Source organism: Fringilla coelebs (assembly GCF_963513975.1).
Source record: "Fringilla coelebs genome assembly, chromosome: 20".
Classification (NCBI taxonomy): Eukaryota; Metazoa; Chordata; class Aves; order Passeriformes; family Fringillidae; genus Fringilla; species Fringilla coelebs.
The window spans coordinates 8,225,112-8,241,729 of NC_140046.1; the positions used below are offsets into that span (position 1 = coordinate 8,225,112).

Genomic DNA, 16,618 nt, shown 5'->3' on the forward strand with positions numbered 1-16,618 from the left:
CAAGGTGCTGTTCCAGAGGGGATGAACAGCATCCCAAATCCCTGCAGGGAGCAACATCTTGCCCTGATGGCCATCCCAGGTGTCACTCCTTGCCCTGTTAAACAGCAAACTCCAGTGAGCACATCCCAAAATTAGCCTCTCACAACCTACATTTCAGTGTCCTTTGGCTCCATGCCCCTGTCATGCTGAATTTCCTTGAATTTTCCAACTTGTTTCTGAATTTCCAAATTAATCTTAATAAATTCTCAGCCCTGGGTTACAAATTTGCATTAATGAGCAGGTTCTCTGTGGGTTCAGGAACACAGGAGGCTGGGATGAGGCTGCCAGCACAGACAAGGAGCTGGCAGAGCAGGTTCAGAGGTGGCCACCAGAATGGTCCAAGGGCTGGGACAAGGGGCAGTGGGGTCAGATGGGGCACAGGGAAGAAATGTCAGAGTGTGAGGGTGGTGAGGGCTGACAAAGGCTGCCCAGAGAAGTTTGGCTGCCCCATTCCTGCAAGTGTTCAAGGACACATTGGACTTGGAGCAAGTGGCCCACTGGGGTAGATTTAAGGTCTCCCTACCCAAGGCAGGGATGTGGAACTGGATGATCTTAGAAGGTCCCTTCCAACTCCAAGTGATTCTGAGTCCACTGCTGAGCCCTACCACACCTCCTGAGCACACCACAATGCCACAGAGCACTGATTTCAGATTAATGTGTGGCTCCTCTCCTCCTGTCCAAACAATTCTTGATGAGACAAGCTGAATTCTCTACAATACCAAGGCAAAATAATGCTGTAAAACAAAACCAGAAGCACTTCCAATGTCCTGGATGCTTCTGGAAGTCATGGGAATGTCACCACATCTTGTTCACTGCAGATCTCAGACTTTTAAATAGATTATTATGCTTTTAGGCCATGAGTGCCCTTTGCAGCCCCAAGTGGACCCCATGCCACTGCAGCAGCCAGGAGCACAGAAGCTCTTCCCTGAACACTCCCAGACAGGAACACTGCAACATCTCACAGTGAAAGCACAAGGGCCTGGAGGATGACTGAGCAATAGCCTGAGACATGTGAACTCCCTTGAGAAAATCCCTCAGTTCCAGGCTTGGCCAAGGAAATTTTAGCTGAGGAGCAGCTGCCAGGAGAGGGGAGCCTGAGACAATTTAGGAAGAGCCATTCCCTGCAAGTAATTACAGAATTTACTGATTTGACATGGATGCAGTGCAATGTGTGTGTGGGCACTCTCCTGGGACCTCCAGGCACAATTCCACAGGCAGACATGGAATTGCACAGGGCAAATGAGAAATGGATGGGAAAAGGGTAGATAGATGAGCAGAGAGAGACCTGTCTCACCTTTCCAGCCTCTAAGCACTGGGAGCACAAGCAGTGCTCAGCCCATGGAAGCAACACCTCTGCCAAAAGGAGGGCTGGAGGATCCTGCAGGGTCAGACCTGCAGCACCCAACAGCTCTGTGACACCAGCACCACGATGGAGGGGGGCAAAGGGGAGCCACCAGGGCACAGAGCTACACTGAAGGTGGAGCCTGGGGCAGCTGAGCTGCTCCAGGGGCTGCCCCACAGCAGGTGAGCCTGGGCAGGCTCCAGTCCCACCCTGCAGAGCTCAGCCCTGCTCTCCCTGCCCAGCTCAGCCCTCAAATCTGCCTGTTCCACACTAAAGGCTTTGCAGACACTGGAAAGCCTCTGGTGACCTCACCCCCGCCACAGTCAGCTCCTCTGGGAACAGGGGACCACAGCATGCACAGTTTTAACTCTGCCAGATCTCCCAGACACCCACATGTTGCCATCCTTTGGGTGCTCAAATCCTTAACTCCAGCTCCTGGCAGCAAAGCTTTTCTCTGGGAGAAAAAGCTGGTGAAGAAAGAGGTCTGGAAGGGATGGACTCTTTGACCAACCAGCAACAAATTGTCCCCAGGACAGAGATGCAAGGTCCCAGCTGCCACCTCTGGCTCAAAGAGGAGCTGCAACATTTCTGGGTGCCCAAGCAGGTGACACTTGGTCTGTTCTGCTTTATCCATTCCTCAGGAATTTCCCAGGCAGCCCAGGGCAATTCAACAGCCAACCCCCACAGAAACAGCCACTTGCTCTTCCCATCCTTGCAGAAATCCCCTGGACTCTCACCACCTCTCCAGGTGTTAAAGCCACCACTCACCAGGCCAGTCCAAGCACTCCCTGACCACCCAGCTGTGGCCACCTGCAGACCCAGGGGACTGTGCCTGGCCCCAGCCACCCACCAGGGAAGCCCACAGGACACCCAGGACACCCAGGACACAGGACAGGGGGCTCACAGCTCACTCACTTTCATCAGGGTTGGGGGAAGCCAGAATGGCACTGTGCTTCCTCTTCACTTCTTCCACGTTCTCCGAAATTTTATCAATGAAGCCTCGAATTTCTTCCACCTGTGAAGTGAGACAAGAAGACAGGTGGTCTGTGACAGACCTGGACTTTTAGGAAGTGAAGGGATCATCATCCTATTCCAAAGCAACCATGACAGGTCTGAACCACAGCAAACATTCTCCTGGATAAATATTTTCCAGTTTGGAACTGTAGCACCGCTGTGGAATCAGCCCTTCTCCATCCCACCAGCCAGCTCTGAGTCACAGCAGTGTAACACAGACTGTATGTCCTGTATTCTTTGTGATACACTGAGAAACTTCTGGGATTTATAGAAATCAGCAGCAGATTGATTCCCAGACTCTGTGCCACTGGCAAAGCACTGCTGAGCCTGCAAAGCCAGGCTGGTAGTGGCTCAGTCCCCCATGGCTCCTTGCTCCATAAAAAGCTCCAGAAATGCCCAATTTGATCCTCATCCCCCATTCCAGGGAGGCCACATTCTCCCAAAGATCCATTCTGACATTTCCCCTGCACTTCTGTGCTACAGCATCGCCCAAGAGGGGAAACCTCTCCTGTGTTCTCTGCCTGCCAGGCTGCTCACCCTCTAACTCAGCCTTCTCCTTCGGCTCACACCACTCCCTTGCTCATCTTCCTCCACCTGCACATCAGATTTATCCCAGTTCCCACTCCATTGCCTGCACAGATCCACTTTAACACCCCCCACACACATGCCATGCTAAGGGTGTGCTAAAAATCCGCAAGCAGATCTTACAGCCACCCACATGCCAGAAGAAAACCTCTTGTTTGGGAACGAGAGGCACAAAATTAAATCAATGCCATGCAGAGACTGCTGCTCTGCAGAGGTGCTCTGGGGAAAGGCCTGAGAGCTGGGTGTGAGGCTTCCCTGCTCCCATGGCCTGGGCAACAGCCTGGCTGGGTTCTGGAGGAGCAGGGAAACATCCACAGGGCAGCACAGCCTCAGGTCTGCAGGGAAGCCAGGTTCCTGATGTTCAGCACAACCCTGAGCATCAGCTGAGCAGCACCAGCCAGGGCAGGACCTTCATCCCAGCCCCAGTGGCTGCAGGGAGCCTGGACCACCCACAACCCACCCTGGTGCCAGCAGAAAGGTCTGAACCGGCTTCAAAGCCACACTGGAGGAGCAAAAAAAAAAAAAAAAGAAAAAGCAACACTGGAGGAAGTCTCACCTGCTCAAAGAACTCATCCATGAAACGATCCCGGTCCACACTGACGGTGACTTCATCATCATCATCACTGTCCTTGGCCTGCAACAGCACAGAGAGAGAGAGGCATCAACCAGGGCTTCCTGCAGAGTGCACAGCCCTATTTCAGAGCTCCTGAGAGGAATCTTCCCCTGCTCCAAGGAGCTGGGGCAAACACCAGCCAGAGTGTGCAACACCCCAGGCACTGCCACCCCAAGCCCCCAGGGCTCTGGGAGAGCAGAGGACAGACACATCCAGCAGGGAGGGATGGCCACAACACCACGGCAGCCAGTGCCCAGCACAGGACACATCCAAGGAGGGGGAGCTCCCAGGGCACCCTCAGCCCCGTGTGAGCACTCCAGCAAGGAGCAGGAATGGGAAACACCACAGATTCCACCGTGGGAAACACCAGGGTGCTGTGATGGGAGAGCAGGAGGGATGCTGGGATGGGAAACACAGGGAATGCTGTGATGGGAAAGCACAAGGGATGCTAGACTGGGAAAACATGAGGGCTGGTGCCCTGGGAAAGCACAAGGGATGCTGTGATGGGAAAACACGAGGGATGCTGTGATAGGAAAACACAAGGAATGCTGTGATGGGAATACACAAGGAATGCTGTGATGGGAAACACAGGGAATGCTGTGATGGGAAAACACAGGGGATGCTAGACTGGGAAAACATGAGGGATGGTGCCCTGGGAAAGCACAAGGGATGCTGTGATGGGAAACACAAGGAATGCTGTGATGGGAAAGCACAAGGGATGCTAGACTGGGAAAACATGAGGGCTGGTGCCCTGGGAAAGCACAAGGGATGCTGTGATGGGAAAACACGAGGGATGCTGTGATAGGAAAACACAAGGAATGCTGTGATGGGAAAACACAGGGAATGCTGTGATGGGAAAGCATGAGGGATGCTTTGATAGGAAAACACGAGGGATGCTGCCATGGGAAAGCACGAAGGATGCTGTCACAGGAAACACAAGGAATGATGTGATGGGAAACACAAGGGATGCTGCCACAGGAGAAAGCATGGGCAATGCCATGATGGGAAAACACAAGGAATGCTGTGATGGGAAAACAAGAGGGATGCTGCCATGGGAAACACAAGGAATGATGGACTGGGAAAGCACAAGGAATGCTGGACTGGGAAAACATGAGGGATGCTGCCATGGGAAACACAAGGAATGATGGACTGGGAAAGCACAGGGAATGCTGGACTGGGAAAACATGAGGGATGCTGCCATGGGAAACACAAGGAATGCTGCCACAAGAGAAAGCATGGGCAATGCCATGATGGGAAAACACGAGGGATGCTGTAATGGGAAACATGAGGGATGCTGTCACAGGAAACACAAGGAATGCTGCCACGGGAAAGCTGCAGTAGGAAACACAAGGAAAGCTGCAATAGGAAATGAGAGATGTTGCAATGGAAAAACATGAGGGATGCCATGTCAGGAAAACATAAGGGATGCCATGATGGTAAATAGAAGGGATGCTGTGATGGGAAACACGAGGGATGCTGTGATGGGAAAATAAAAGGAGTGCTGCAGAGTGCAGGAAAGGTGGGAGCAAACAGATAAGACAGCAGAACTAGTAAAGTCACAGCAGGCAAATGAGGGGTTGTCCTTGTCTGCAGAAGCATGTGTGTCATTGTCACCAGAGATGAAAACACCTCCTGTCCCAGCAAGGCGGGGGCTGCAAGCTCTCAAGGGAAGGAAAAATTACAGTTCTGCACATAAGGAGACATTTAAAAGATTATTATCCAAAGCAGTTACACGATGGAGGGAAATGGAAAATTAACAGTTTGGAAAAGTTTCCTCTTACTCCATCTTTACAAGAGAGAAGAAGCCAGTGGAATGGAGATTTAAGACAGGACTGCCTCTGCTCATCTCATGATGATTGCAGTCACACATCACCCCAAGGCCCCTCTGCACCCTGCAGCAAGGCAGCTCCAGAGAGAGCCCTCTTACACTGAAATAAGCCAGATGAAATATCTACCCCACCCCTAAAATTGTCTTTCCACCCTACAAGTCAAGTGACTGACTTGGGTGGTACCATCTGGAGACCTCAGCTTTCAGCCTTGCCACCACTTGTGGCACTTTTTGCCTATGTAACTAATGGAATAAATCACAGGGACTCCATTTTCTTCATGGGGGAAAAATCCCCCTCTTTATTCACATAACTCCTTTTTATACAGTTTTACAGACCTTGTGTGGGACTCCCATTGGTCAGCAGCTTTCTTGTTAATTAATTATTGGTCAGTAACAAGTTGTTACCCTGCATTGATTGGTCACTCAAACTCTCACTGTGTACATGCAGGAAAAGTTATATGTGAGAGATAGTTTTCATTTTTCTATCTAACAGTGTAAAAACAGTTTATACAGGTGCAAGTTGTCTTTCACACAGAAATAGATTATTATGTTAAGGAACTGCTCACACCAGGATTGCTATCACGTGGGAACTTGCAAAGGGCCAGCCTGACAAGGCCAGCCACTGATTTTAGGAGAGAAGGTTTGATTTTATGAAGCCTTTCTTTAAAATTTTTCTACCTTACTACAACAGGTAACTCACTCCCACACAGTTATCCCATTCATGCTTACCCAGAGCCTTTGTGATCAGAGAGCTCCCACAATTCTGGTGAAAATCTCACCCTGACAAGGAAGAGCAGGCATGGTGCTGCTCTTACCCACTGTGCCCTAAAGTCTGCAGTTGTGTCCATTTGTGGCACAGCCACTCAGGCCAGGAGCTGCTGGCACAGTGAGGCTGGGGCATGGCCAAAGCTGCCAGCCTGGGGATGGATTGGTGCATTTAAATCCCTCCAGTGCTGGTGACTCCACCACTGCCCTGCACAGCCTGTTCCTGGGTTTGACAACCCCTTCCATGAAGACATTTTGCCTAATATCCAACCTAAACCTTCCCTGGGGCAACTTGAGGCCATTTCCACTTGTGCTGTCACTTGATAACCTGGGAAAAGAGAGTGGCTCCATCCTCCTGTCAGGGAGGTTAAGAAGGTTCCCCTGAGCCTCCTTTTCTGCAGGCTGAGCTGCCCCAGGTCCCCCAGCCCCTCCTGGTCCTCCAGACCCTTCCCCAGCTCTGTTCCTTCTCTGGACATGCTCCAGCCCCTCAATGCCTTCCTTTTGGAGGGGTCCATGATTTGAGATGCCCCAGCAGTGCCCAGCCCAGGGGACAGTCCCTGTCCTGGTGCCACTGTGTGCTGGGACAGGCTGGGGCTGCACAGTCCCTGCAGCAGGCACTGCCACCAGGCAGGGCCAGCTTTTTCCCCGAAGCTTTTTGCTCCCAAAATTCTGCAGTTGGCTCCCAGCAGGTGCACACCACCTCTCCCATTCCCTCCAGCAGTCACAGCCCAGCATGGAGAGCCAAGAGCTGGATACACAAACGCATCCAACCCCTCCCACACCGCCCTGGAGCCAAAGATTTGGCCACAGGCTCTTTGAAATCCTCCCTGCCTGCCAGTGCCACCAGGCAGCCCAGTCCCTCCCCCTGTCCTGTGTCACCACTGCTCCAGCCTTGCTCCAAACCATCTGAGCACGGTGACAGCTGCCACTGTCCCAACCCCAGTGCCACCTTCAGCCAGCACCAAGCCTGGCTGTAAGCTCAGCTCCACTTGGGGCCAACAACTGCTTCCAGAGCAAAGCCCAATGCAGCCATGATATTTTATGAAAAATCCTCTCCTTGGGATTTTTCCTCCTGAGAAGCTGAGAGGCCTCAGGAACAAAATGTGAACAATGATTGTCTGCTGCTGTGGGATGCAGCAGGTGGGTCTGGGATTGGTCTCATGTGGTTGTTTCCAATTAATGGCCAATCACAGTCCAGCTGTCCTGACTGTCTTGGTCAGTCCAAGCCTTTGTTATTCATTCTTTTTCTATTCTTAGCTAAGCCTTCTGATGAAATCCTTTCTTCTATACTTTTAGCATAGTTTTTATATAATATATATCATAAAATAATAAATCAAGCCTTCTGAACATGGAGTCAACTTTCTCATCTCTTCCTACATCCTGGGACCCCTGTGATCCCTGTCACAGCCCACATGTGCTCCACTGCTCCCAGAGCATCCCCAGCACCCACAGCACATGGGAGGAGGGCTCAGCACCGAGGAGCTCACAAAGAACCACGTCCTAAAGCTAGGAATGCATGGACAGAGCTTTGCTACAGACACACAAGTACTACTCGTGTTCACATTCCACTTACAGATCACACACGCCTGCCAGGTTGGTGCTGTGCTTGACTCTGAGCACCAACAGCTTTGAAGCATCACACACTTTGGTGGGTGGTACTGAGAGCCCACTGGAAGGGCAACAACAACACAGACCCCCACCCACACCCCCCAGAATCCTGGAAAACGCCAACAGACCCTGGGGACACACACTGGGAGTGATGAAAGATGGAGCTGCCAGTGCAAACACCACCCTGGATGTGTGTTACAGGTCAGGGGATCTTTCTTCCCCCACCCTGCTAAGCCTCTCCACATCAGGGACAAGGACATCCACACCACCCACAGATGGAGGGACACCTGTCCTGCCTGCAGCTGCTGCCACCCAACAGGATGGTCACCTACAGGAAGGTGTACAGGAAAAGGGGCTGAGAGCCCCCTGTGAGGATGGATCAGGGGATTCTGGGGAGTCACAAACGGGGCTTGACCCAGCCATGGGCACTGGCAGCACAGAAGGACAAGTGTCTGCTGGGCTCAGCCTCAGCAGTGTGGGCAAGAGGAGAGGATGCTGCCCCTCTGTGCTGCTCTGAGACTCCCTGGAGCTGCCCCCAGCTCTGGGGTCCCAGCACAGAACAATGGCATTGAACTGTGGGTGTTGGACATGGGGAAGAAATGCTGGTCCATGAGGGTGGCATGTCCAGAGCAGCTGTGGTTTCCCCATTCCTGGAAGTGTCCAAGGCCAGGCTGGACAGGGTTTGGAGCAGCCTGGACTAGTGAAAGGTGTCCCAGCCCATGGCAGGGGGTGGAACTGGATGGGAAGCACCAGCCAGCCTCTGCAGCCCTGTACAAAAAACCACACCTTCAACACAACCTCCCCACCAGCCTATCCAGCATTTTTTTTTGCCATATCTCAATCTGCCAGAATTCTGAGCCCCTTTCTGAAGCCTGTGAGCAGAATATTCCCACTGTTAATTTTAAATAAAGACTTGTACAGAAAGCAGGAAGGCCAGGGACTGGCAGCAGAGGAAGAGCAGCAGGAGAGCAGGGTACCTGCCAAGATGTTATTGTCCTTGTCACCTCTTGCTTGTCCCTTCCACATCCAAAACAGGCCTGGCTCATTGCACAAAGGATGTCACATCCCTGCCTGGTCCTGCCATACCCAGAAATCCTGCAGGAAGGGGACTCAAGCCACACACTCATGCTTGAGGGTACACCTCTCCTGGGAGCACAGAGGCTGATGGACAGGCACAGAGATGTTATTTAGGGCAGGCACTGGACAGGGGGAGTGGCACAGAGCCCAGCCAGAAGCCCCATGAAGAGGAAATTACACAGATGGAGCCTGCTGGTCAGGAGGGCACATGTCACTTGTCACTCGGGGCTGGAGAAGGGCACCATCTGTCCCACCCACGTCACTGGAAACACCCTCAGTGCCATCCTGCCTCTCCCCCTCGTGTCAGGGAGATCATCCCACCCCACCACCCCAGCCCTGGGCCACACAGAGCAGCCACATCCAGTAATGGGTGCCTTGGACTGGAGCCAGAGGGGATGCCAGGAGAGCAGCTCCCAGTATGCAGGGCACTGATGGATCAGCTGCTCCCTGCATCTCCCTCCACCCTGGCCCTCACTGCTCTACCCCAAGCTTGAGCTGTTTCCCCATGATTCATTCTAGTACAAAAGTAGGAACGAGGCCAAAACTTTCAAAAAATAAACACAAAACAAAACAAAACAAAAAAAGAAACATGTTTCAAATAGAAACATAACAGTGGCTTCATGCATCCCAACTGTGAGCATCCCAGGTTCCCAAAGCTCCTGTCTCAGTCAGAACTACCTGCAGGTGCTGCTCAGCACAAGCAGCAAACAATTCCCCAGCCTGGGAATTCAGTGTCAGGCACAGCATCCTCCCAGTGCCCCTCACTTCTGCCTCGGGCCCTGTCAGGCAGCACCAAGGACCTGGGGCTTCCAGACTTTCCCCCCACACAGGGTAGGTGAGGATAACCCTTCTTTTGTAAGGTTTTTATTTCTCCAGTCCCCAGAGGCCAGGCAGTAGCACCGTGTGGGTGCTGACCTGGCAGCTGGGATGGCTCTGGGAGCTGCTGCCTCTCCAGTGCAACGAGCAGCAGGAGCTGGATGGGGAGGGCAGGGCAGACAGAGCTCCTCCAGCAGCTTTTGGAGCCTCACAGTGCCCTCCACAAGAGGCCAAAATCCCAAGTGGAGGCAGAGGCAAACTGTGATGCCATCCCTGACAAAAAGGAGTAGCAGATGGGAAGGCATCCAGAGCCCCGGAGCATCCCAGCTCTATTTTGAGGTTTTGTAACCAGCACATGCTAACAAATTCATTCCAGCCCAGCCCATTCCCCTTCCAAGCACCTTCTGAAAGAGCCAAAGGAGCACAGAACACCTGAAAAGACTCAATGCTTGCTCTCCTCCAAACAGCAGAGCAGTGACCACAGGCAGCCCCAGGCTCCTGTCCTCTCCTGTTGGGGAGGATGGATCTGGTGGATCTGCCCATGTCCAGGGAGCTGGTGCAGGCAGCAGAGGCAGGCCAGAGGAGCAATGGGGCTCAGTCCCTGCAGGGCACACCTGAACCCAGACACAGCCCTCTGCCCAGCTCTGCTGGCACATTTTCCTGGGAAACTTCTGTGTCCAAAGAGGCAGCGAGCCCTTGGCTGCCTCCAGCACCACGCTGCCTCCCACCCCAGCAGAGACAAGGCAAGCCTCACAAAAGCACAAGGGAAAGGAAAAGCCACAGCAGCTGCCATCCCCCTTCCAGGACCCCTCAGTGAAGCACAGAAAAGCCTCATCCCTGAGATGAGGAGGCTGCTCCACGGCTTCACTCCCAGGCTGCATCTGTTTGTTTTTATTTACCAACACCTCCGTGCTGCTCTGCCCAGCTGAAGAGATCCCAGCCATCTGGGCTTGACTTGCTTTGTAAAATGATGTTCTTTTGTGCCACAGCAGGGTGCACAGGCTGCTCCTGGGGCTGCCTCTGAGCAGCTGTGGGTCATGTCTGGGATCGTGTCCCCACAGAGTGGCACGTGGGTGGCACTGTCATATTTTCTGAAAAATTTTCTTTGCCCAGGATTCTTCTTCTGGGAAGGTGAGACGCCTCAGAGAAAACAGAAAATAATTATCTGACTTTGCTTCTCCTGTTTTGCTGCTTTGAAATGTGATTGGAGATTGCTTATCCAACATGAGAATTGTTTTAACTTAATGACCAATCCCCATCCAGCTGTGTCAGACTCTGGAGGGTCACAAGTTTTCATTATCATTCTTGTCAAGCCTTCTGCTGTATCCTTTCTCTATTGTTTAGTATAGTTTTAGTACAGCATTCTTTTATATAACATAATATCATAAAATAATAAATTAGCCTTCTAAAGAACATGGAGTCAGACACATCAACTCCTCCCTCGTCCTGGGGACCCTGCAAACTCAACACACCCAACACCCAGCAGCAGCCACCTTGTTCCCTATATCCAAACCCCCAAGGCCAGGACACTGAGAGCTCCCAGGGCAGCTCATCCTGGCATGCAGCTGTGCAAGGAAGGACAAGGTCACAACAACTCAGCAGCACTGCCATCTCAGCCATCTCACAGAGCCCAAAGAACACACAGGAGAAGGTGCAGATGCCCAGATCCCTGGGAACACCCCAGCCTGGCTCTGCAATGCTTGGCAGCACAAGGGCAGCTCAGCACAGCCCCACCTGGACAAGGTGCAGGGCACCCATGGGTCTCCCACCCACCAAACCCTCACCCTGGGGCTGCCCTTCGAGCCTTGTGCAGGCTGACCTAGAACAGAGGCTAGGCAGAGCCAAAGAATAAAGCAGGGATTTCTGAAGAGCCTCAATGGATCCACCTTGGGCAGCACAACCCAAAACGGGCACAAAATGCACACCTGCTCACGGGGTCTCTCACTTTTATCAGTTCTGCTCCATTTGCATCTTGCAGTTCATTGTCCAACTCCAGCTCCAGCCCATGCAGTCCCATCCCTCTTGTTTTTCTCTCTCCAGCCCACATTGTTTGTGCTCTGGGGGCTGAGAGCTGGATCATTTGTCCTTGGTCCCCAGCTGGAGCAGGAATTGTTGTGTCTCCCTGCTCTGTGCAGAGAGCTCACCATTCCTTCATATGAAGCCCAGACCCACATACTAAAGCAGAACAGAATGTGAAAAATATAAAATCTAAACCTGAAGCAACACCCTGACCTCCCCACACTTCAGGGTTTGCTTTAGGCATCTGCAGCAGCCAAAAAAAGCCCTTCAAGCAGGGCAGAAGTCCTGCTCCTGAAGATTTCCAGGGAGGTGCTGCCAAGGCTGAGGATAAGGCCAGCCAGAGGGTGTGTTCCCAGGAGACAGCCCTGAAGAGCTGAACCACCCAAAACCAAGCCTTAAACCACCTATGGTAATGGTCATGGTCATGGTCATGGTCTTGGTCTTGGTTATGGTCATGGTCTTGGTCATGGTCTTGGTCATGGTCATGGTGTCAGCCTCAGCCCTTTGTGCAGGGCATACAGTGCACTGGGATAAACTGGCCATTCCATGAGAGGCCCCAAACTCAGCTGTGCCCCATTCCAGCTGTAAATCCAGCTGGCAGCCTGCCACCAGTGGTGTTCTCCAGGGATCAGCACTGAGGCCACTCCTGTCTAACAGCTTCATCAATGACATGGACAAGGGGATCAGGGGAAGACACCCTGATCAGAAGACACCAAGGTGGGTGAGATGGGGACCTGCTGGAGGGCAGGAGGGATCTGGACAGGCTGGGATCATCACTGTGCTTTGGTGTCTGCCAATGTCACCAAGCCCTGGTGATGCCCACCAGTGACACTGCAGCCTGTCCTAGGAAACTGTCAGAGAAAAAAGAAGAGAAGCCTCAGGCAGAGAAGGTGACAGGGGCAGCACCACAAGTCCCATGGCTGTGGGATCAACACAGCCCACACAATGGTTATCCTGCAAATCCCACCACCCCACCTACACACAGGCACTCATGGAATGTTGATTTGGAATGGACCTTCAAGGATGCTCCAGTCCAACCCCCTCCCTGGTCATGAAAGCTCAATGACACTTCTTTGGTGCTCTGGCCTAGACCCTGCAAAAGAACCTCAGCACCATCCAGGTGAGACACTGATCCTCCAAAAGGCAAAGGTCCTCTGAAAAACCAAAACAGTCATTTCATACAGAAACCCAAAGTCTGACAGAACCTGATGGAAGACCAGCAATGACAGGGAAAAAGGCAGAGCTCATACTGGAAAACCTGCAGCACAGAAGTGGCCACAGTGGCAGCAGTCCCCTAAAAACTCACAGAACAGTGAGCAGAAAACTTCATTTTGAGTTATTTCCCATGAAAAGAAAGCTGGGTCTGCAAGTATTCCCTAGAATCTGAACACAAAGTTCAGTCCCACCCTGCAGCAATATTTGATGCTGCACAGCCAGGTCTGTCCCCTGTGCTGGGGTGCATCCTGAGGTGCCTGAGGAGGCAGCAGGGAGGAGGAACCTTTTCCTGTAGAAAGAACATGCTGGCCTAGGAGCAAATGAACACAATTTGGGCAGGGATTTGGAATTCTACAACCAGTCAGGAGCTTGTCTAGTGGAAGATGTCCCAACCCATGGCAATAGGGTTGGGTGATATGGTTCTTTGAAGGTTCCTTGGCAACTGAGGGGAATCTTTTCTCAATCCTGAGCTCTCCAGGGCTGCTGGAACAGAAGGACTTCCTGCTCTCCTCTGGATGTCCCCAAGCTTTTGGCCAGCAGATGTCCTGGGCTCCACTCACTACTTCTATCACTCCTGCAAGGGGAGAGCAGCTGCATCACTATGGAAAATACTCAGAGTATCACTGAAAAAGGGTGAAAGATGTCTCAGAACATCTCTCATGCGGGACTTGAGCATCCTGAAGTCTGTCTGCTGTGTCAGCCCCATCCCTGGAAGTGTTCAAGGTCATACTGGAAGAAGGCTCAGAGCAATCTGGTCTAGTCAAAGGTGTCCCTGCCCATGGCAGGGGTGTTGGAACCACATGGTCTGTGAAGGTCCTCTCCAAGCCAAGCCACTCTGTGAGCCCATGACACATCAAATGCCACAGCCTGTCCCCTGTTCACACCCATAAGTTTGCTCCCTGATTTGGGGGGCAAAAGCAGTGCCCACATTCTCAACATCAGCCCTGGTTCTGGCCACTGCAGGCAGGGGCACAGGCAGAGGTGCAGAGGTGCAAGCAGCCTGTGACATCTTCCCCCTGCTCTCTCCTTTTCTTTCAGTTCAGCAAAACTTTCTACTCCTTGTGCTTCCACAGTTGCCTCATCCCATGTTTTCCCTAAGCAAAGAGCCTCTTTGGCTTTGTGCCTGCTCTGGTCCTGACACAGCACTGCTCCATCTCCATTTCCCCTGCTGTCCTCTGCTTGCCCTCCCCTCCCCACACTTCTCCTCCAGGATCATTCCATGGTGCAAGGACACTCCCCTGAGGCAGGTGTGCTCAGGTCACCTGGAGCCAGAACAGTGCCACACACTCTGCCTTTCTGGCCTTCCACCTGGGCTCACTCTCCTTCTTTTTTTTGCTAATATACATAATTTTCTGGAAGAAGCAATTTATCACAGTACTTAGCTTAATGAGCCTTACTGTACATGTTCTGCCTGTAGTGATAATTTTGCATATTTCCTGAGAAATCTTGTTAATGGGGAGATACATGGCAAAACAAACATTTGTACAGCTTCCGAGCAGCTCACACACAAAGACACTTTGATTAAAACAGCAGGGATGAGACTGAACCCTTTTGGCTCCATCCTCTCAGACACCCAGTGCACAGCTGACCTCTCTGGCTGCACTTATCATCACTCTTATCACTCTCTGGTGCCCAGACTGACACCAGGTCTCAGTGGGTCAAGAGTATTCCTGTATTTAAGTTGACTTCAGTGGAACCACCAAACCCCCATGCAGTAGACCTGAAGCTCCCCAACACATACCAAGGGACCCTGGGGCTCAGTGTCCCCCCTGAGCTCTGTCTGTCCCTCAAACCCTGTCCATCACCCCACCAGGCCCCTCCTAGACTGGGGACAAGACACACCACACAGGAGCTGACATAGAGTCTGGTCTTTGCCTGCAGCCATGTTTATTTAAAGCACAGAAAAAGGTTTTCCCAGTTTTTGGCTTGCCCTACCATGGTGTGCACCCACTGCTGTGAACAGCATCCTTGTGGCCCGGGGACACCCAGGACCCCTCAGCTGCTGGGGAACACAAGGATATCCCACACAGGAGCATGTAGGAACACAAGAAGATCTCAACATCTCAGACAGGAGCATGTAGGAACACAAGAATATCCCATACAGGAGCATGTAGGAACACAAGAAGATCTCACACAGGAGCATGTAGGAACACAAGAACATCTCACACAGGAGCATGTAGGAACACAAGAACATCTCAACATCTCAGACAGGAGCATGTAGGAACACAAGAACATCTCACACAGGAGCATGTAGGAACACAAGAAGATCTCACACAGGAGCATGTAGGAACACAAGAACATCTCAACATCTCAGACAGGAGCATGTAGGAACACAAGAACATCTCACACAGGAGCATGTAGGAACACAAGAAGATCTCACACAGGAGCATGTAGGAACACAAGAACATCTCAACATCTCAGACAGGAGCATGTAGGAACACAAGAACATCTCAACATCTCAGACAGGAGCATGTAGGAACACAAGAACATTTCAACATCTCACACAGGAGCATGTAGGAACACAAGAAGATCTCACACAGGAGCATGTAGGAACACAAGAAGATCTCACACAGGAGCATGTAGGAACACAAGAACATCTCAACATCTCAGACAGGAGCATGTAGGAACACAAGAATATCCCATACAGGAGCATGAAGGAACACAGGAACATCTCACACAGGAGCATATAGGAGCACAGGAAGATCCCACACAGGAGCATGGAGGAACACAAGAACATCTCAACACCTCACACAGGAGCATATAGGAGCACAGGAAGATCTCACACAGGAGCATGTAGGGGTCATGTACATCACTCCTGTCCCCTTCCTCCTTGCCCAGCCCAGCAGACCCCAGCAGTGAAGCTTCAGCAGCATCTCACCCCTCCTGCTCCAGGAGCCCACGGGAGCAGGCAAAGCAGCTTCCCTGCCGCAGTGCTTGTGGGATCAGGGATGCTCTAAGGGCAGCCATGATGTCTGACCTGCCAGGGCAGCTCTGCTCCTCCCCAGCCCCAAAAACCCAGCATTGAGTGATGCTAGAGCCCGTCAGGCCGAGGCAGAGCAGGCGGAGCTGCGGACACAGCCACCGGCTGTCACCCAGCCTGTGACAGCCCCACTCCCGACTGGCAGGGACACAGGACAGCTGAATTATTCACGTGTGACCCTTCTGGCTGAACAGAAGGGCTCAAAAGCACTCATGGCAACGAAGAGGGTTAAAAAGGGAAAGGAAGATGGCATCTAAATAAGTGAATATATTCATCTGCAAGGTCTGTGGGGACTTCTGCAGCCAGGGGGTTCTGGAAAAGATGGAGACACACAAGACCTGACCTCTGCAAACAGCAACTGTGCTCGACTTCACATTTGTGCCCCCAGGAGAGAATGCCTCACTAGGAACAGGATGGAATTAAGAGGAAGGGATGGAGAGAGGTCAGGCTGTGAGTCCTGGGGCACTGCTGCAGATTTCACTGCCACAGGAAGGGACAGGGTGCATCCACAGAGCCAGACCTGGAGCCCACCTTGCTTCCTCTCCCCTTTTATTTTTAACTCCCATCTCCCACAACTCCCACTGGCAGGAGGCAGTGCTGGGAGCAGGGACTTGGCTGTCAGGAGTGGGGATTCAGCCAGCTGGGAAGGGCAGTGGCACGGCACAAACACACAAACATCACTGGAGAAATGCACACAAAAAACAGCTGGGGAGATAA

The 16,618-nt window shown here is 52.2% G+C and overlaps 1 protein-coding gene across 1 annotated transcript in view; it reads right to left on the reverse strand.

The window, feature by feature from the left end:
* Positions 1 to 16,618, reverse strand: part of STX1A (syntaxin 1A) — a gene marked incomplete at both ends in the record, with an annotated part of 59,245 nt that overhangs the window by 40,036 nt on the left and 2,591 nt on the right. Inside the window, 2 exons of the mRNA XM_084219121.1 lie at positions 2,297 to 2,396; positions 3,537 to 3,614. Of these exons, the coding sequence (XP_084075247.1) occupies positions 2,297 to 2,396; positions 3,537 to 3,614 (178 nt within the window). The remainder of the gene's footprint in view (positions 1 to 2,296; positions 2,397 to 3,536; positions 3,615 to 16,618) is intronic.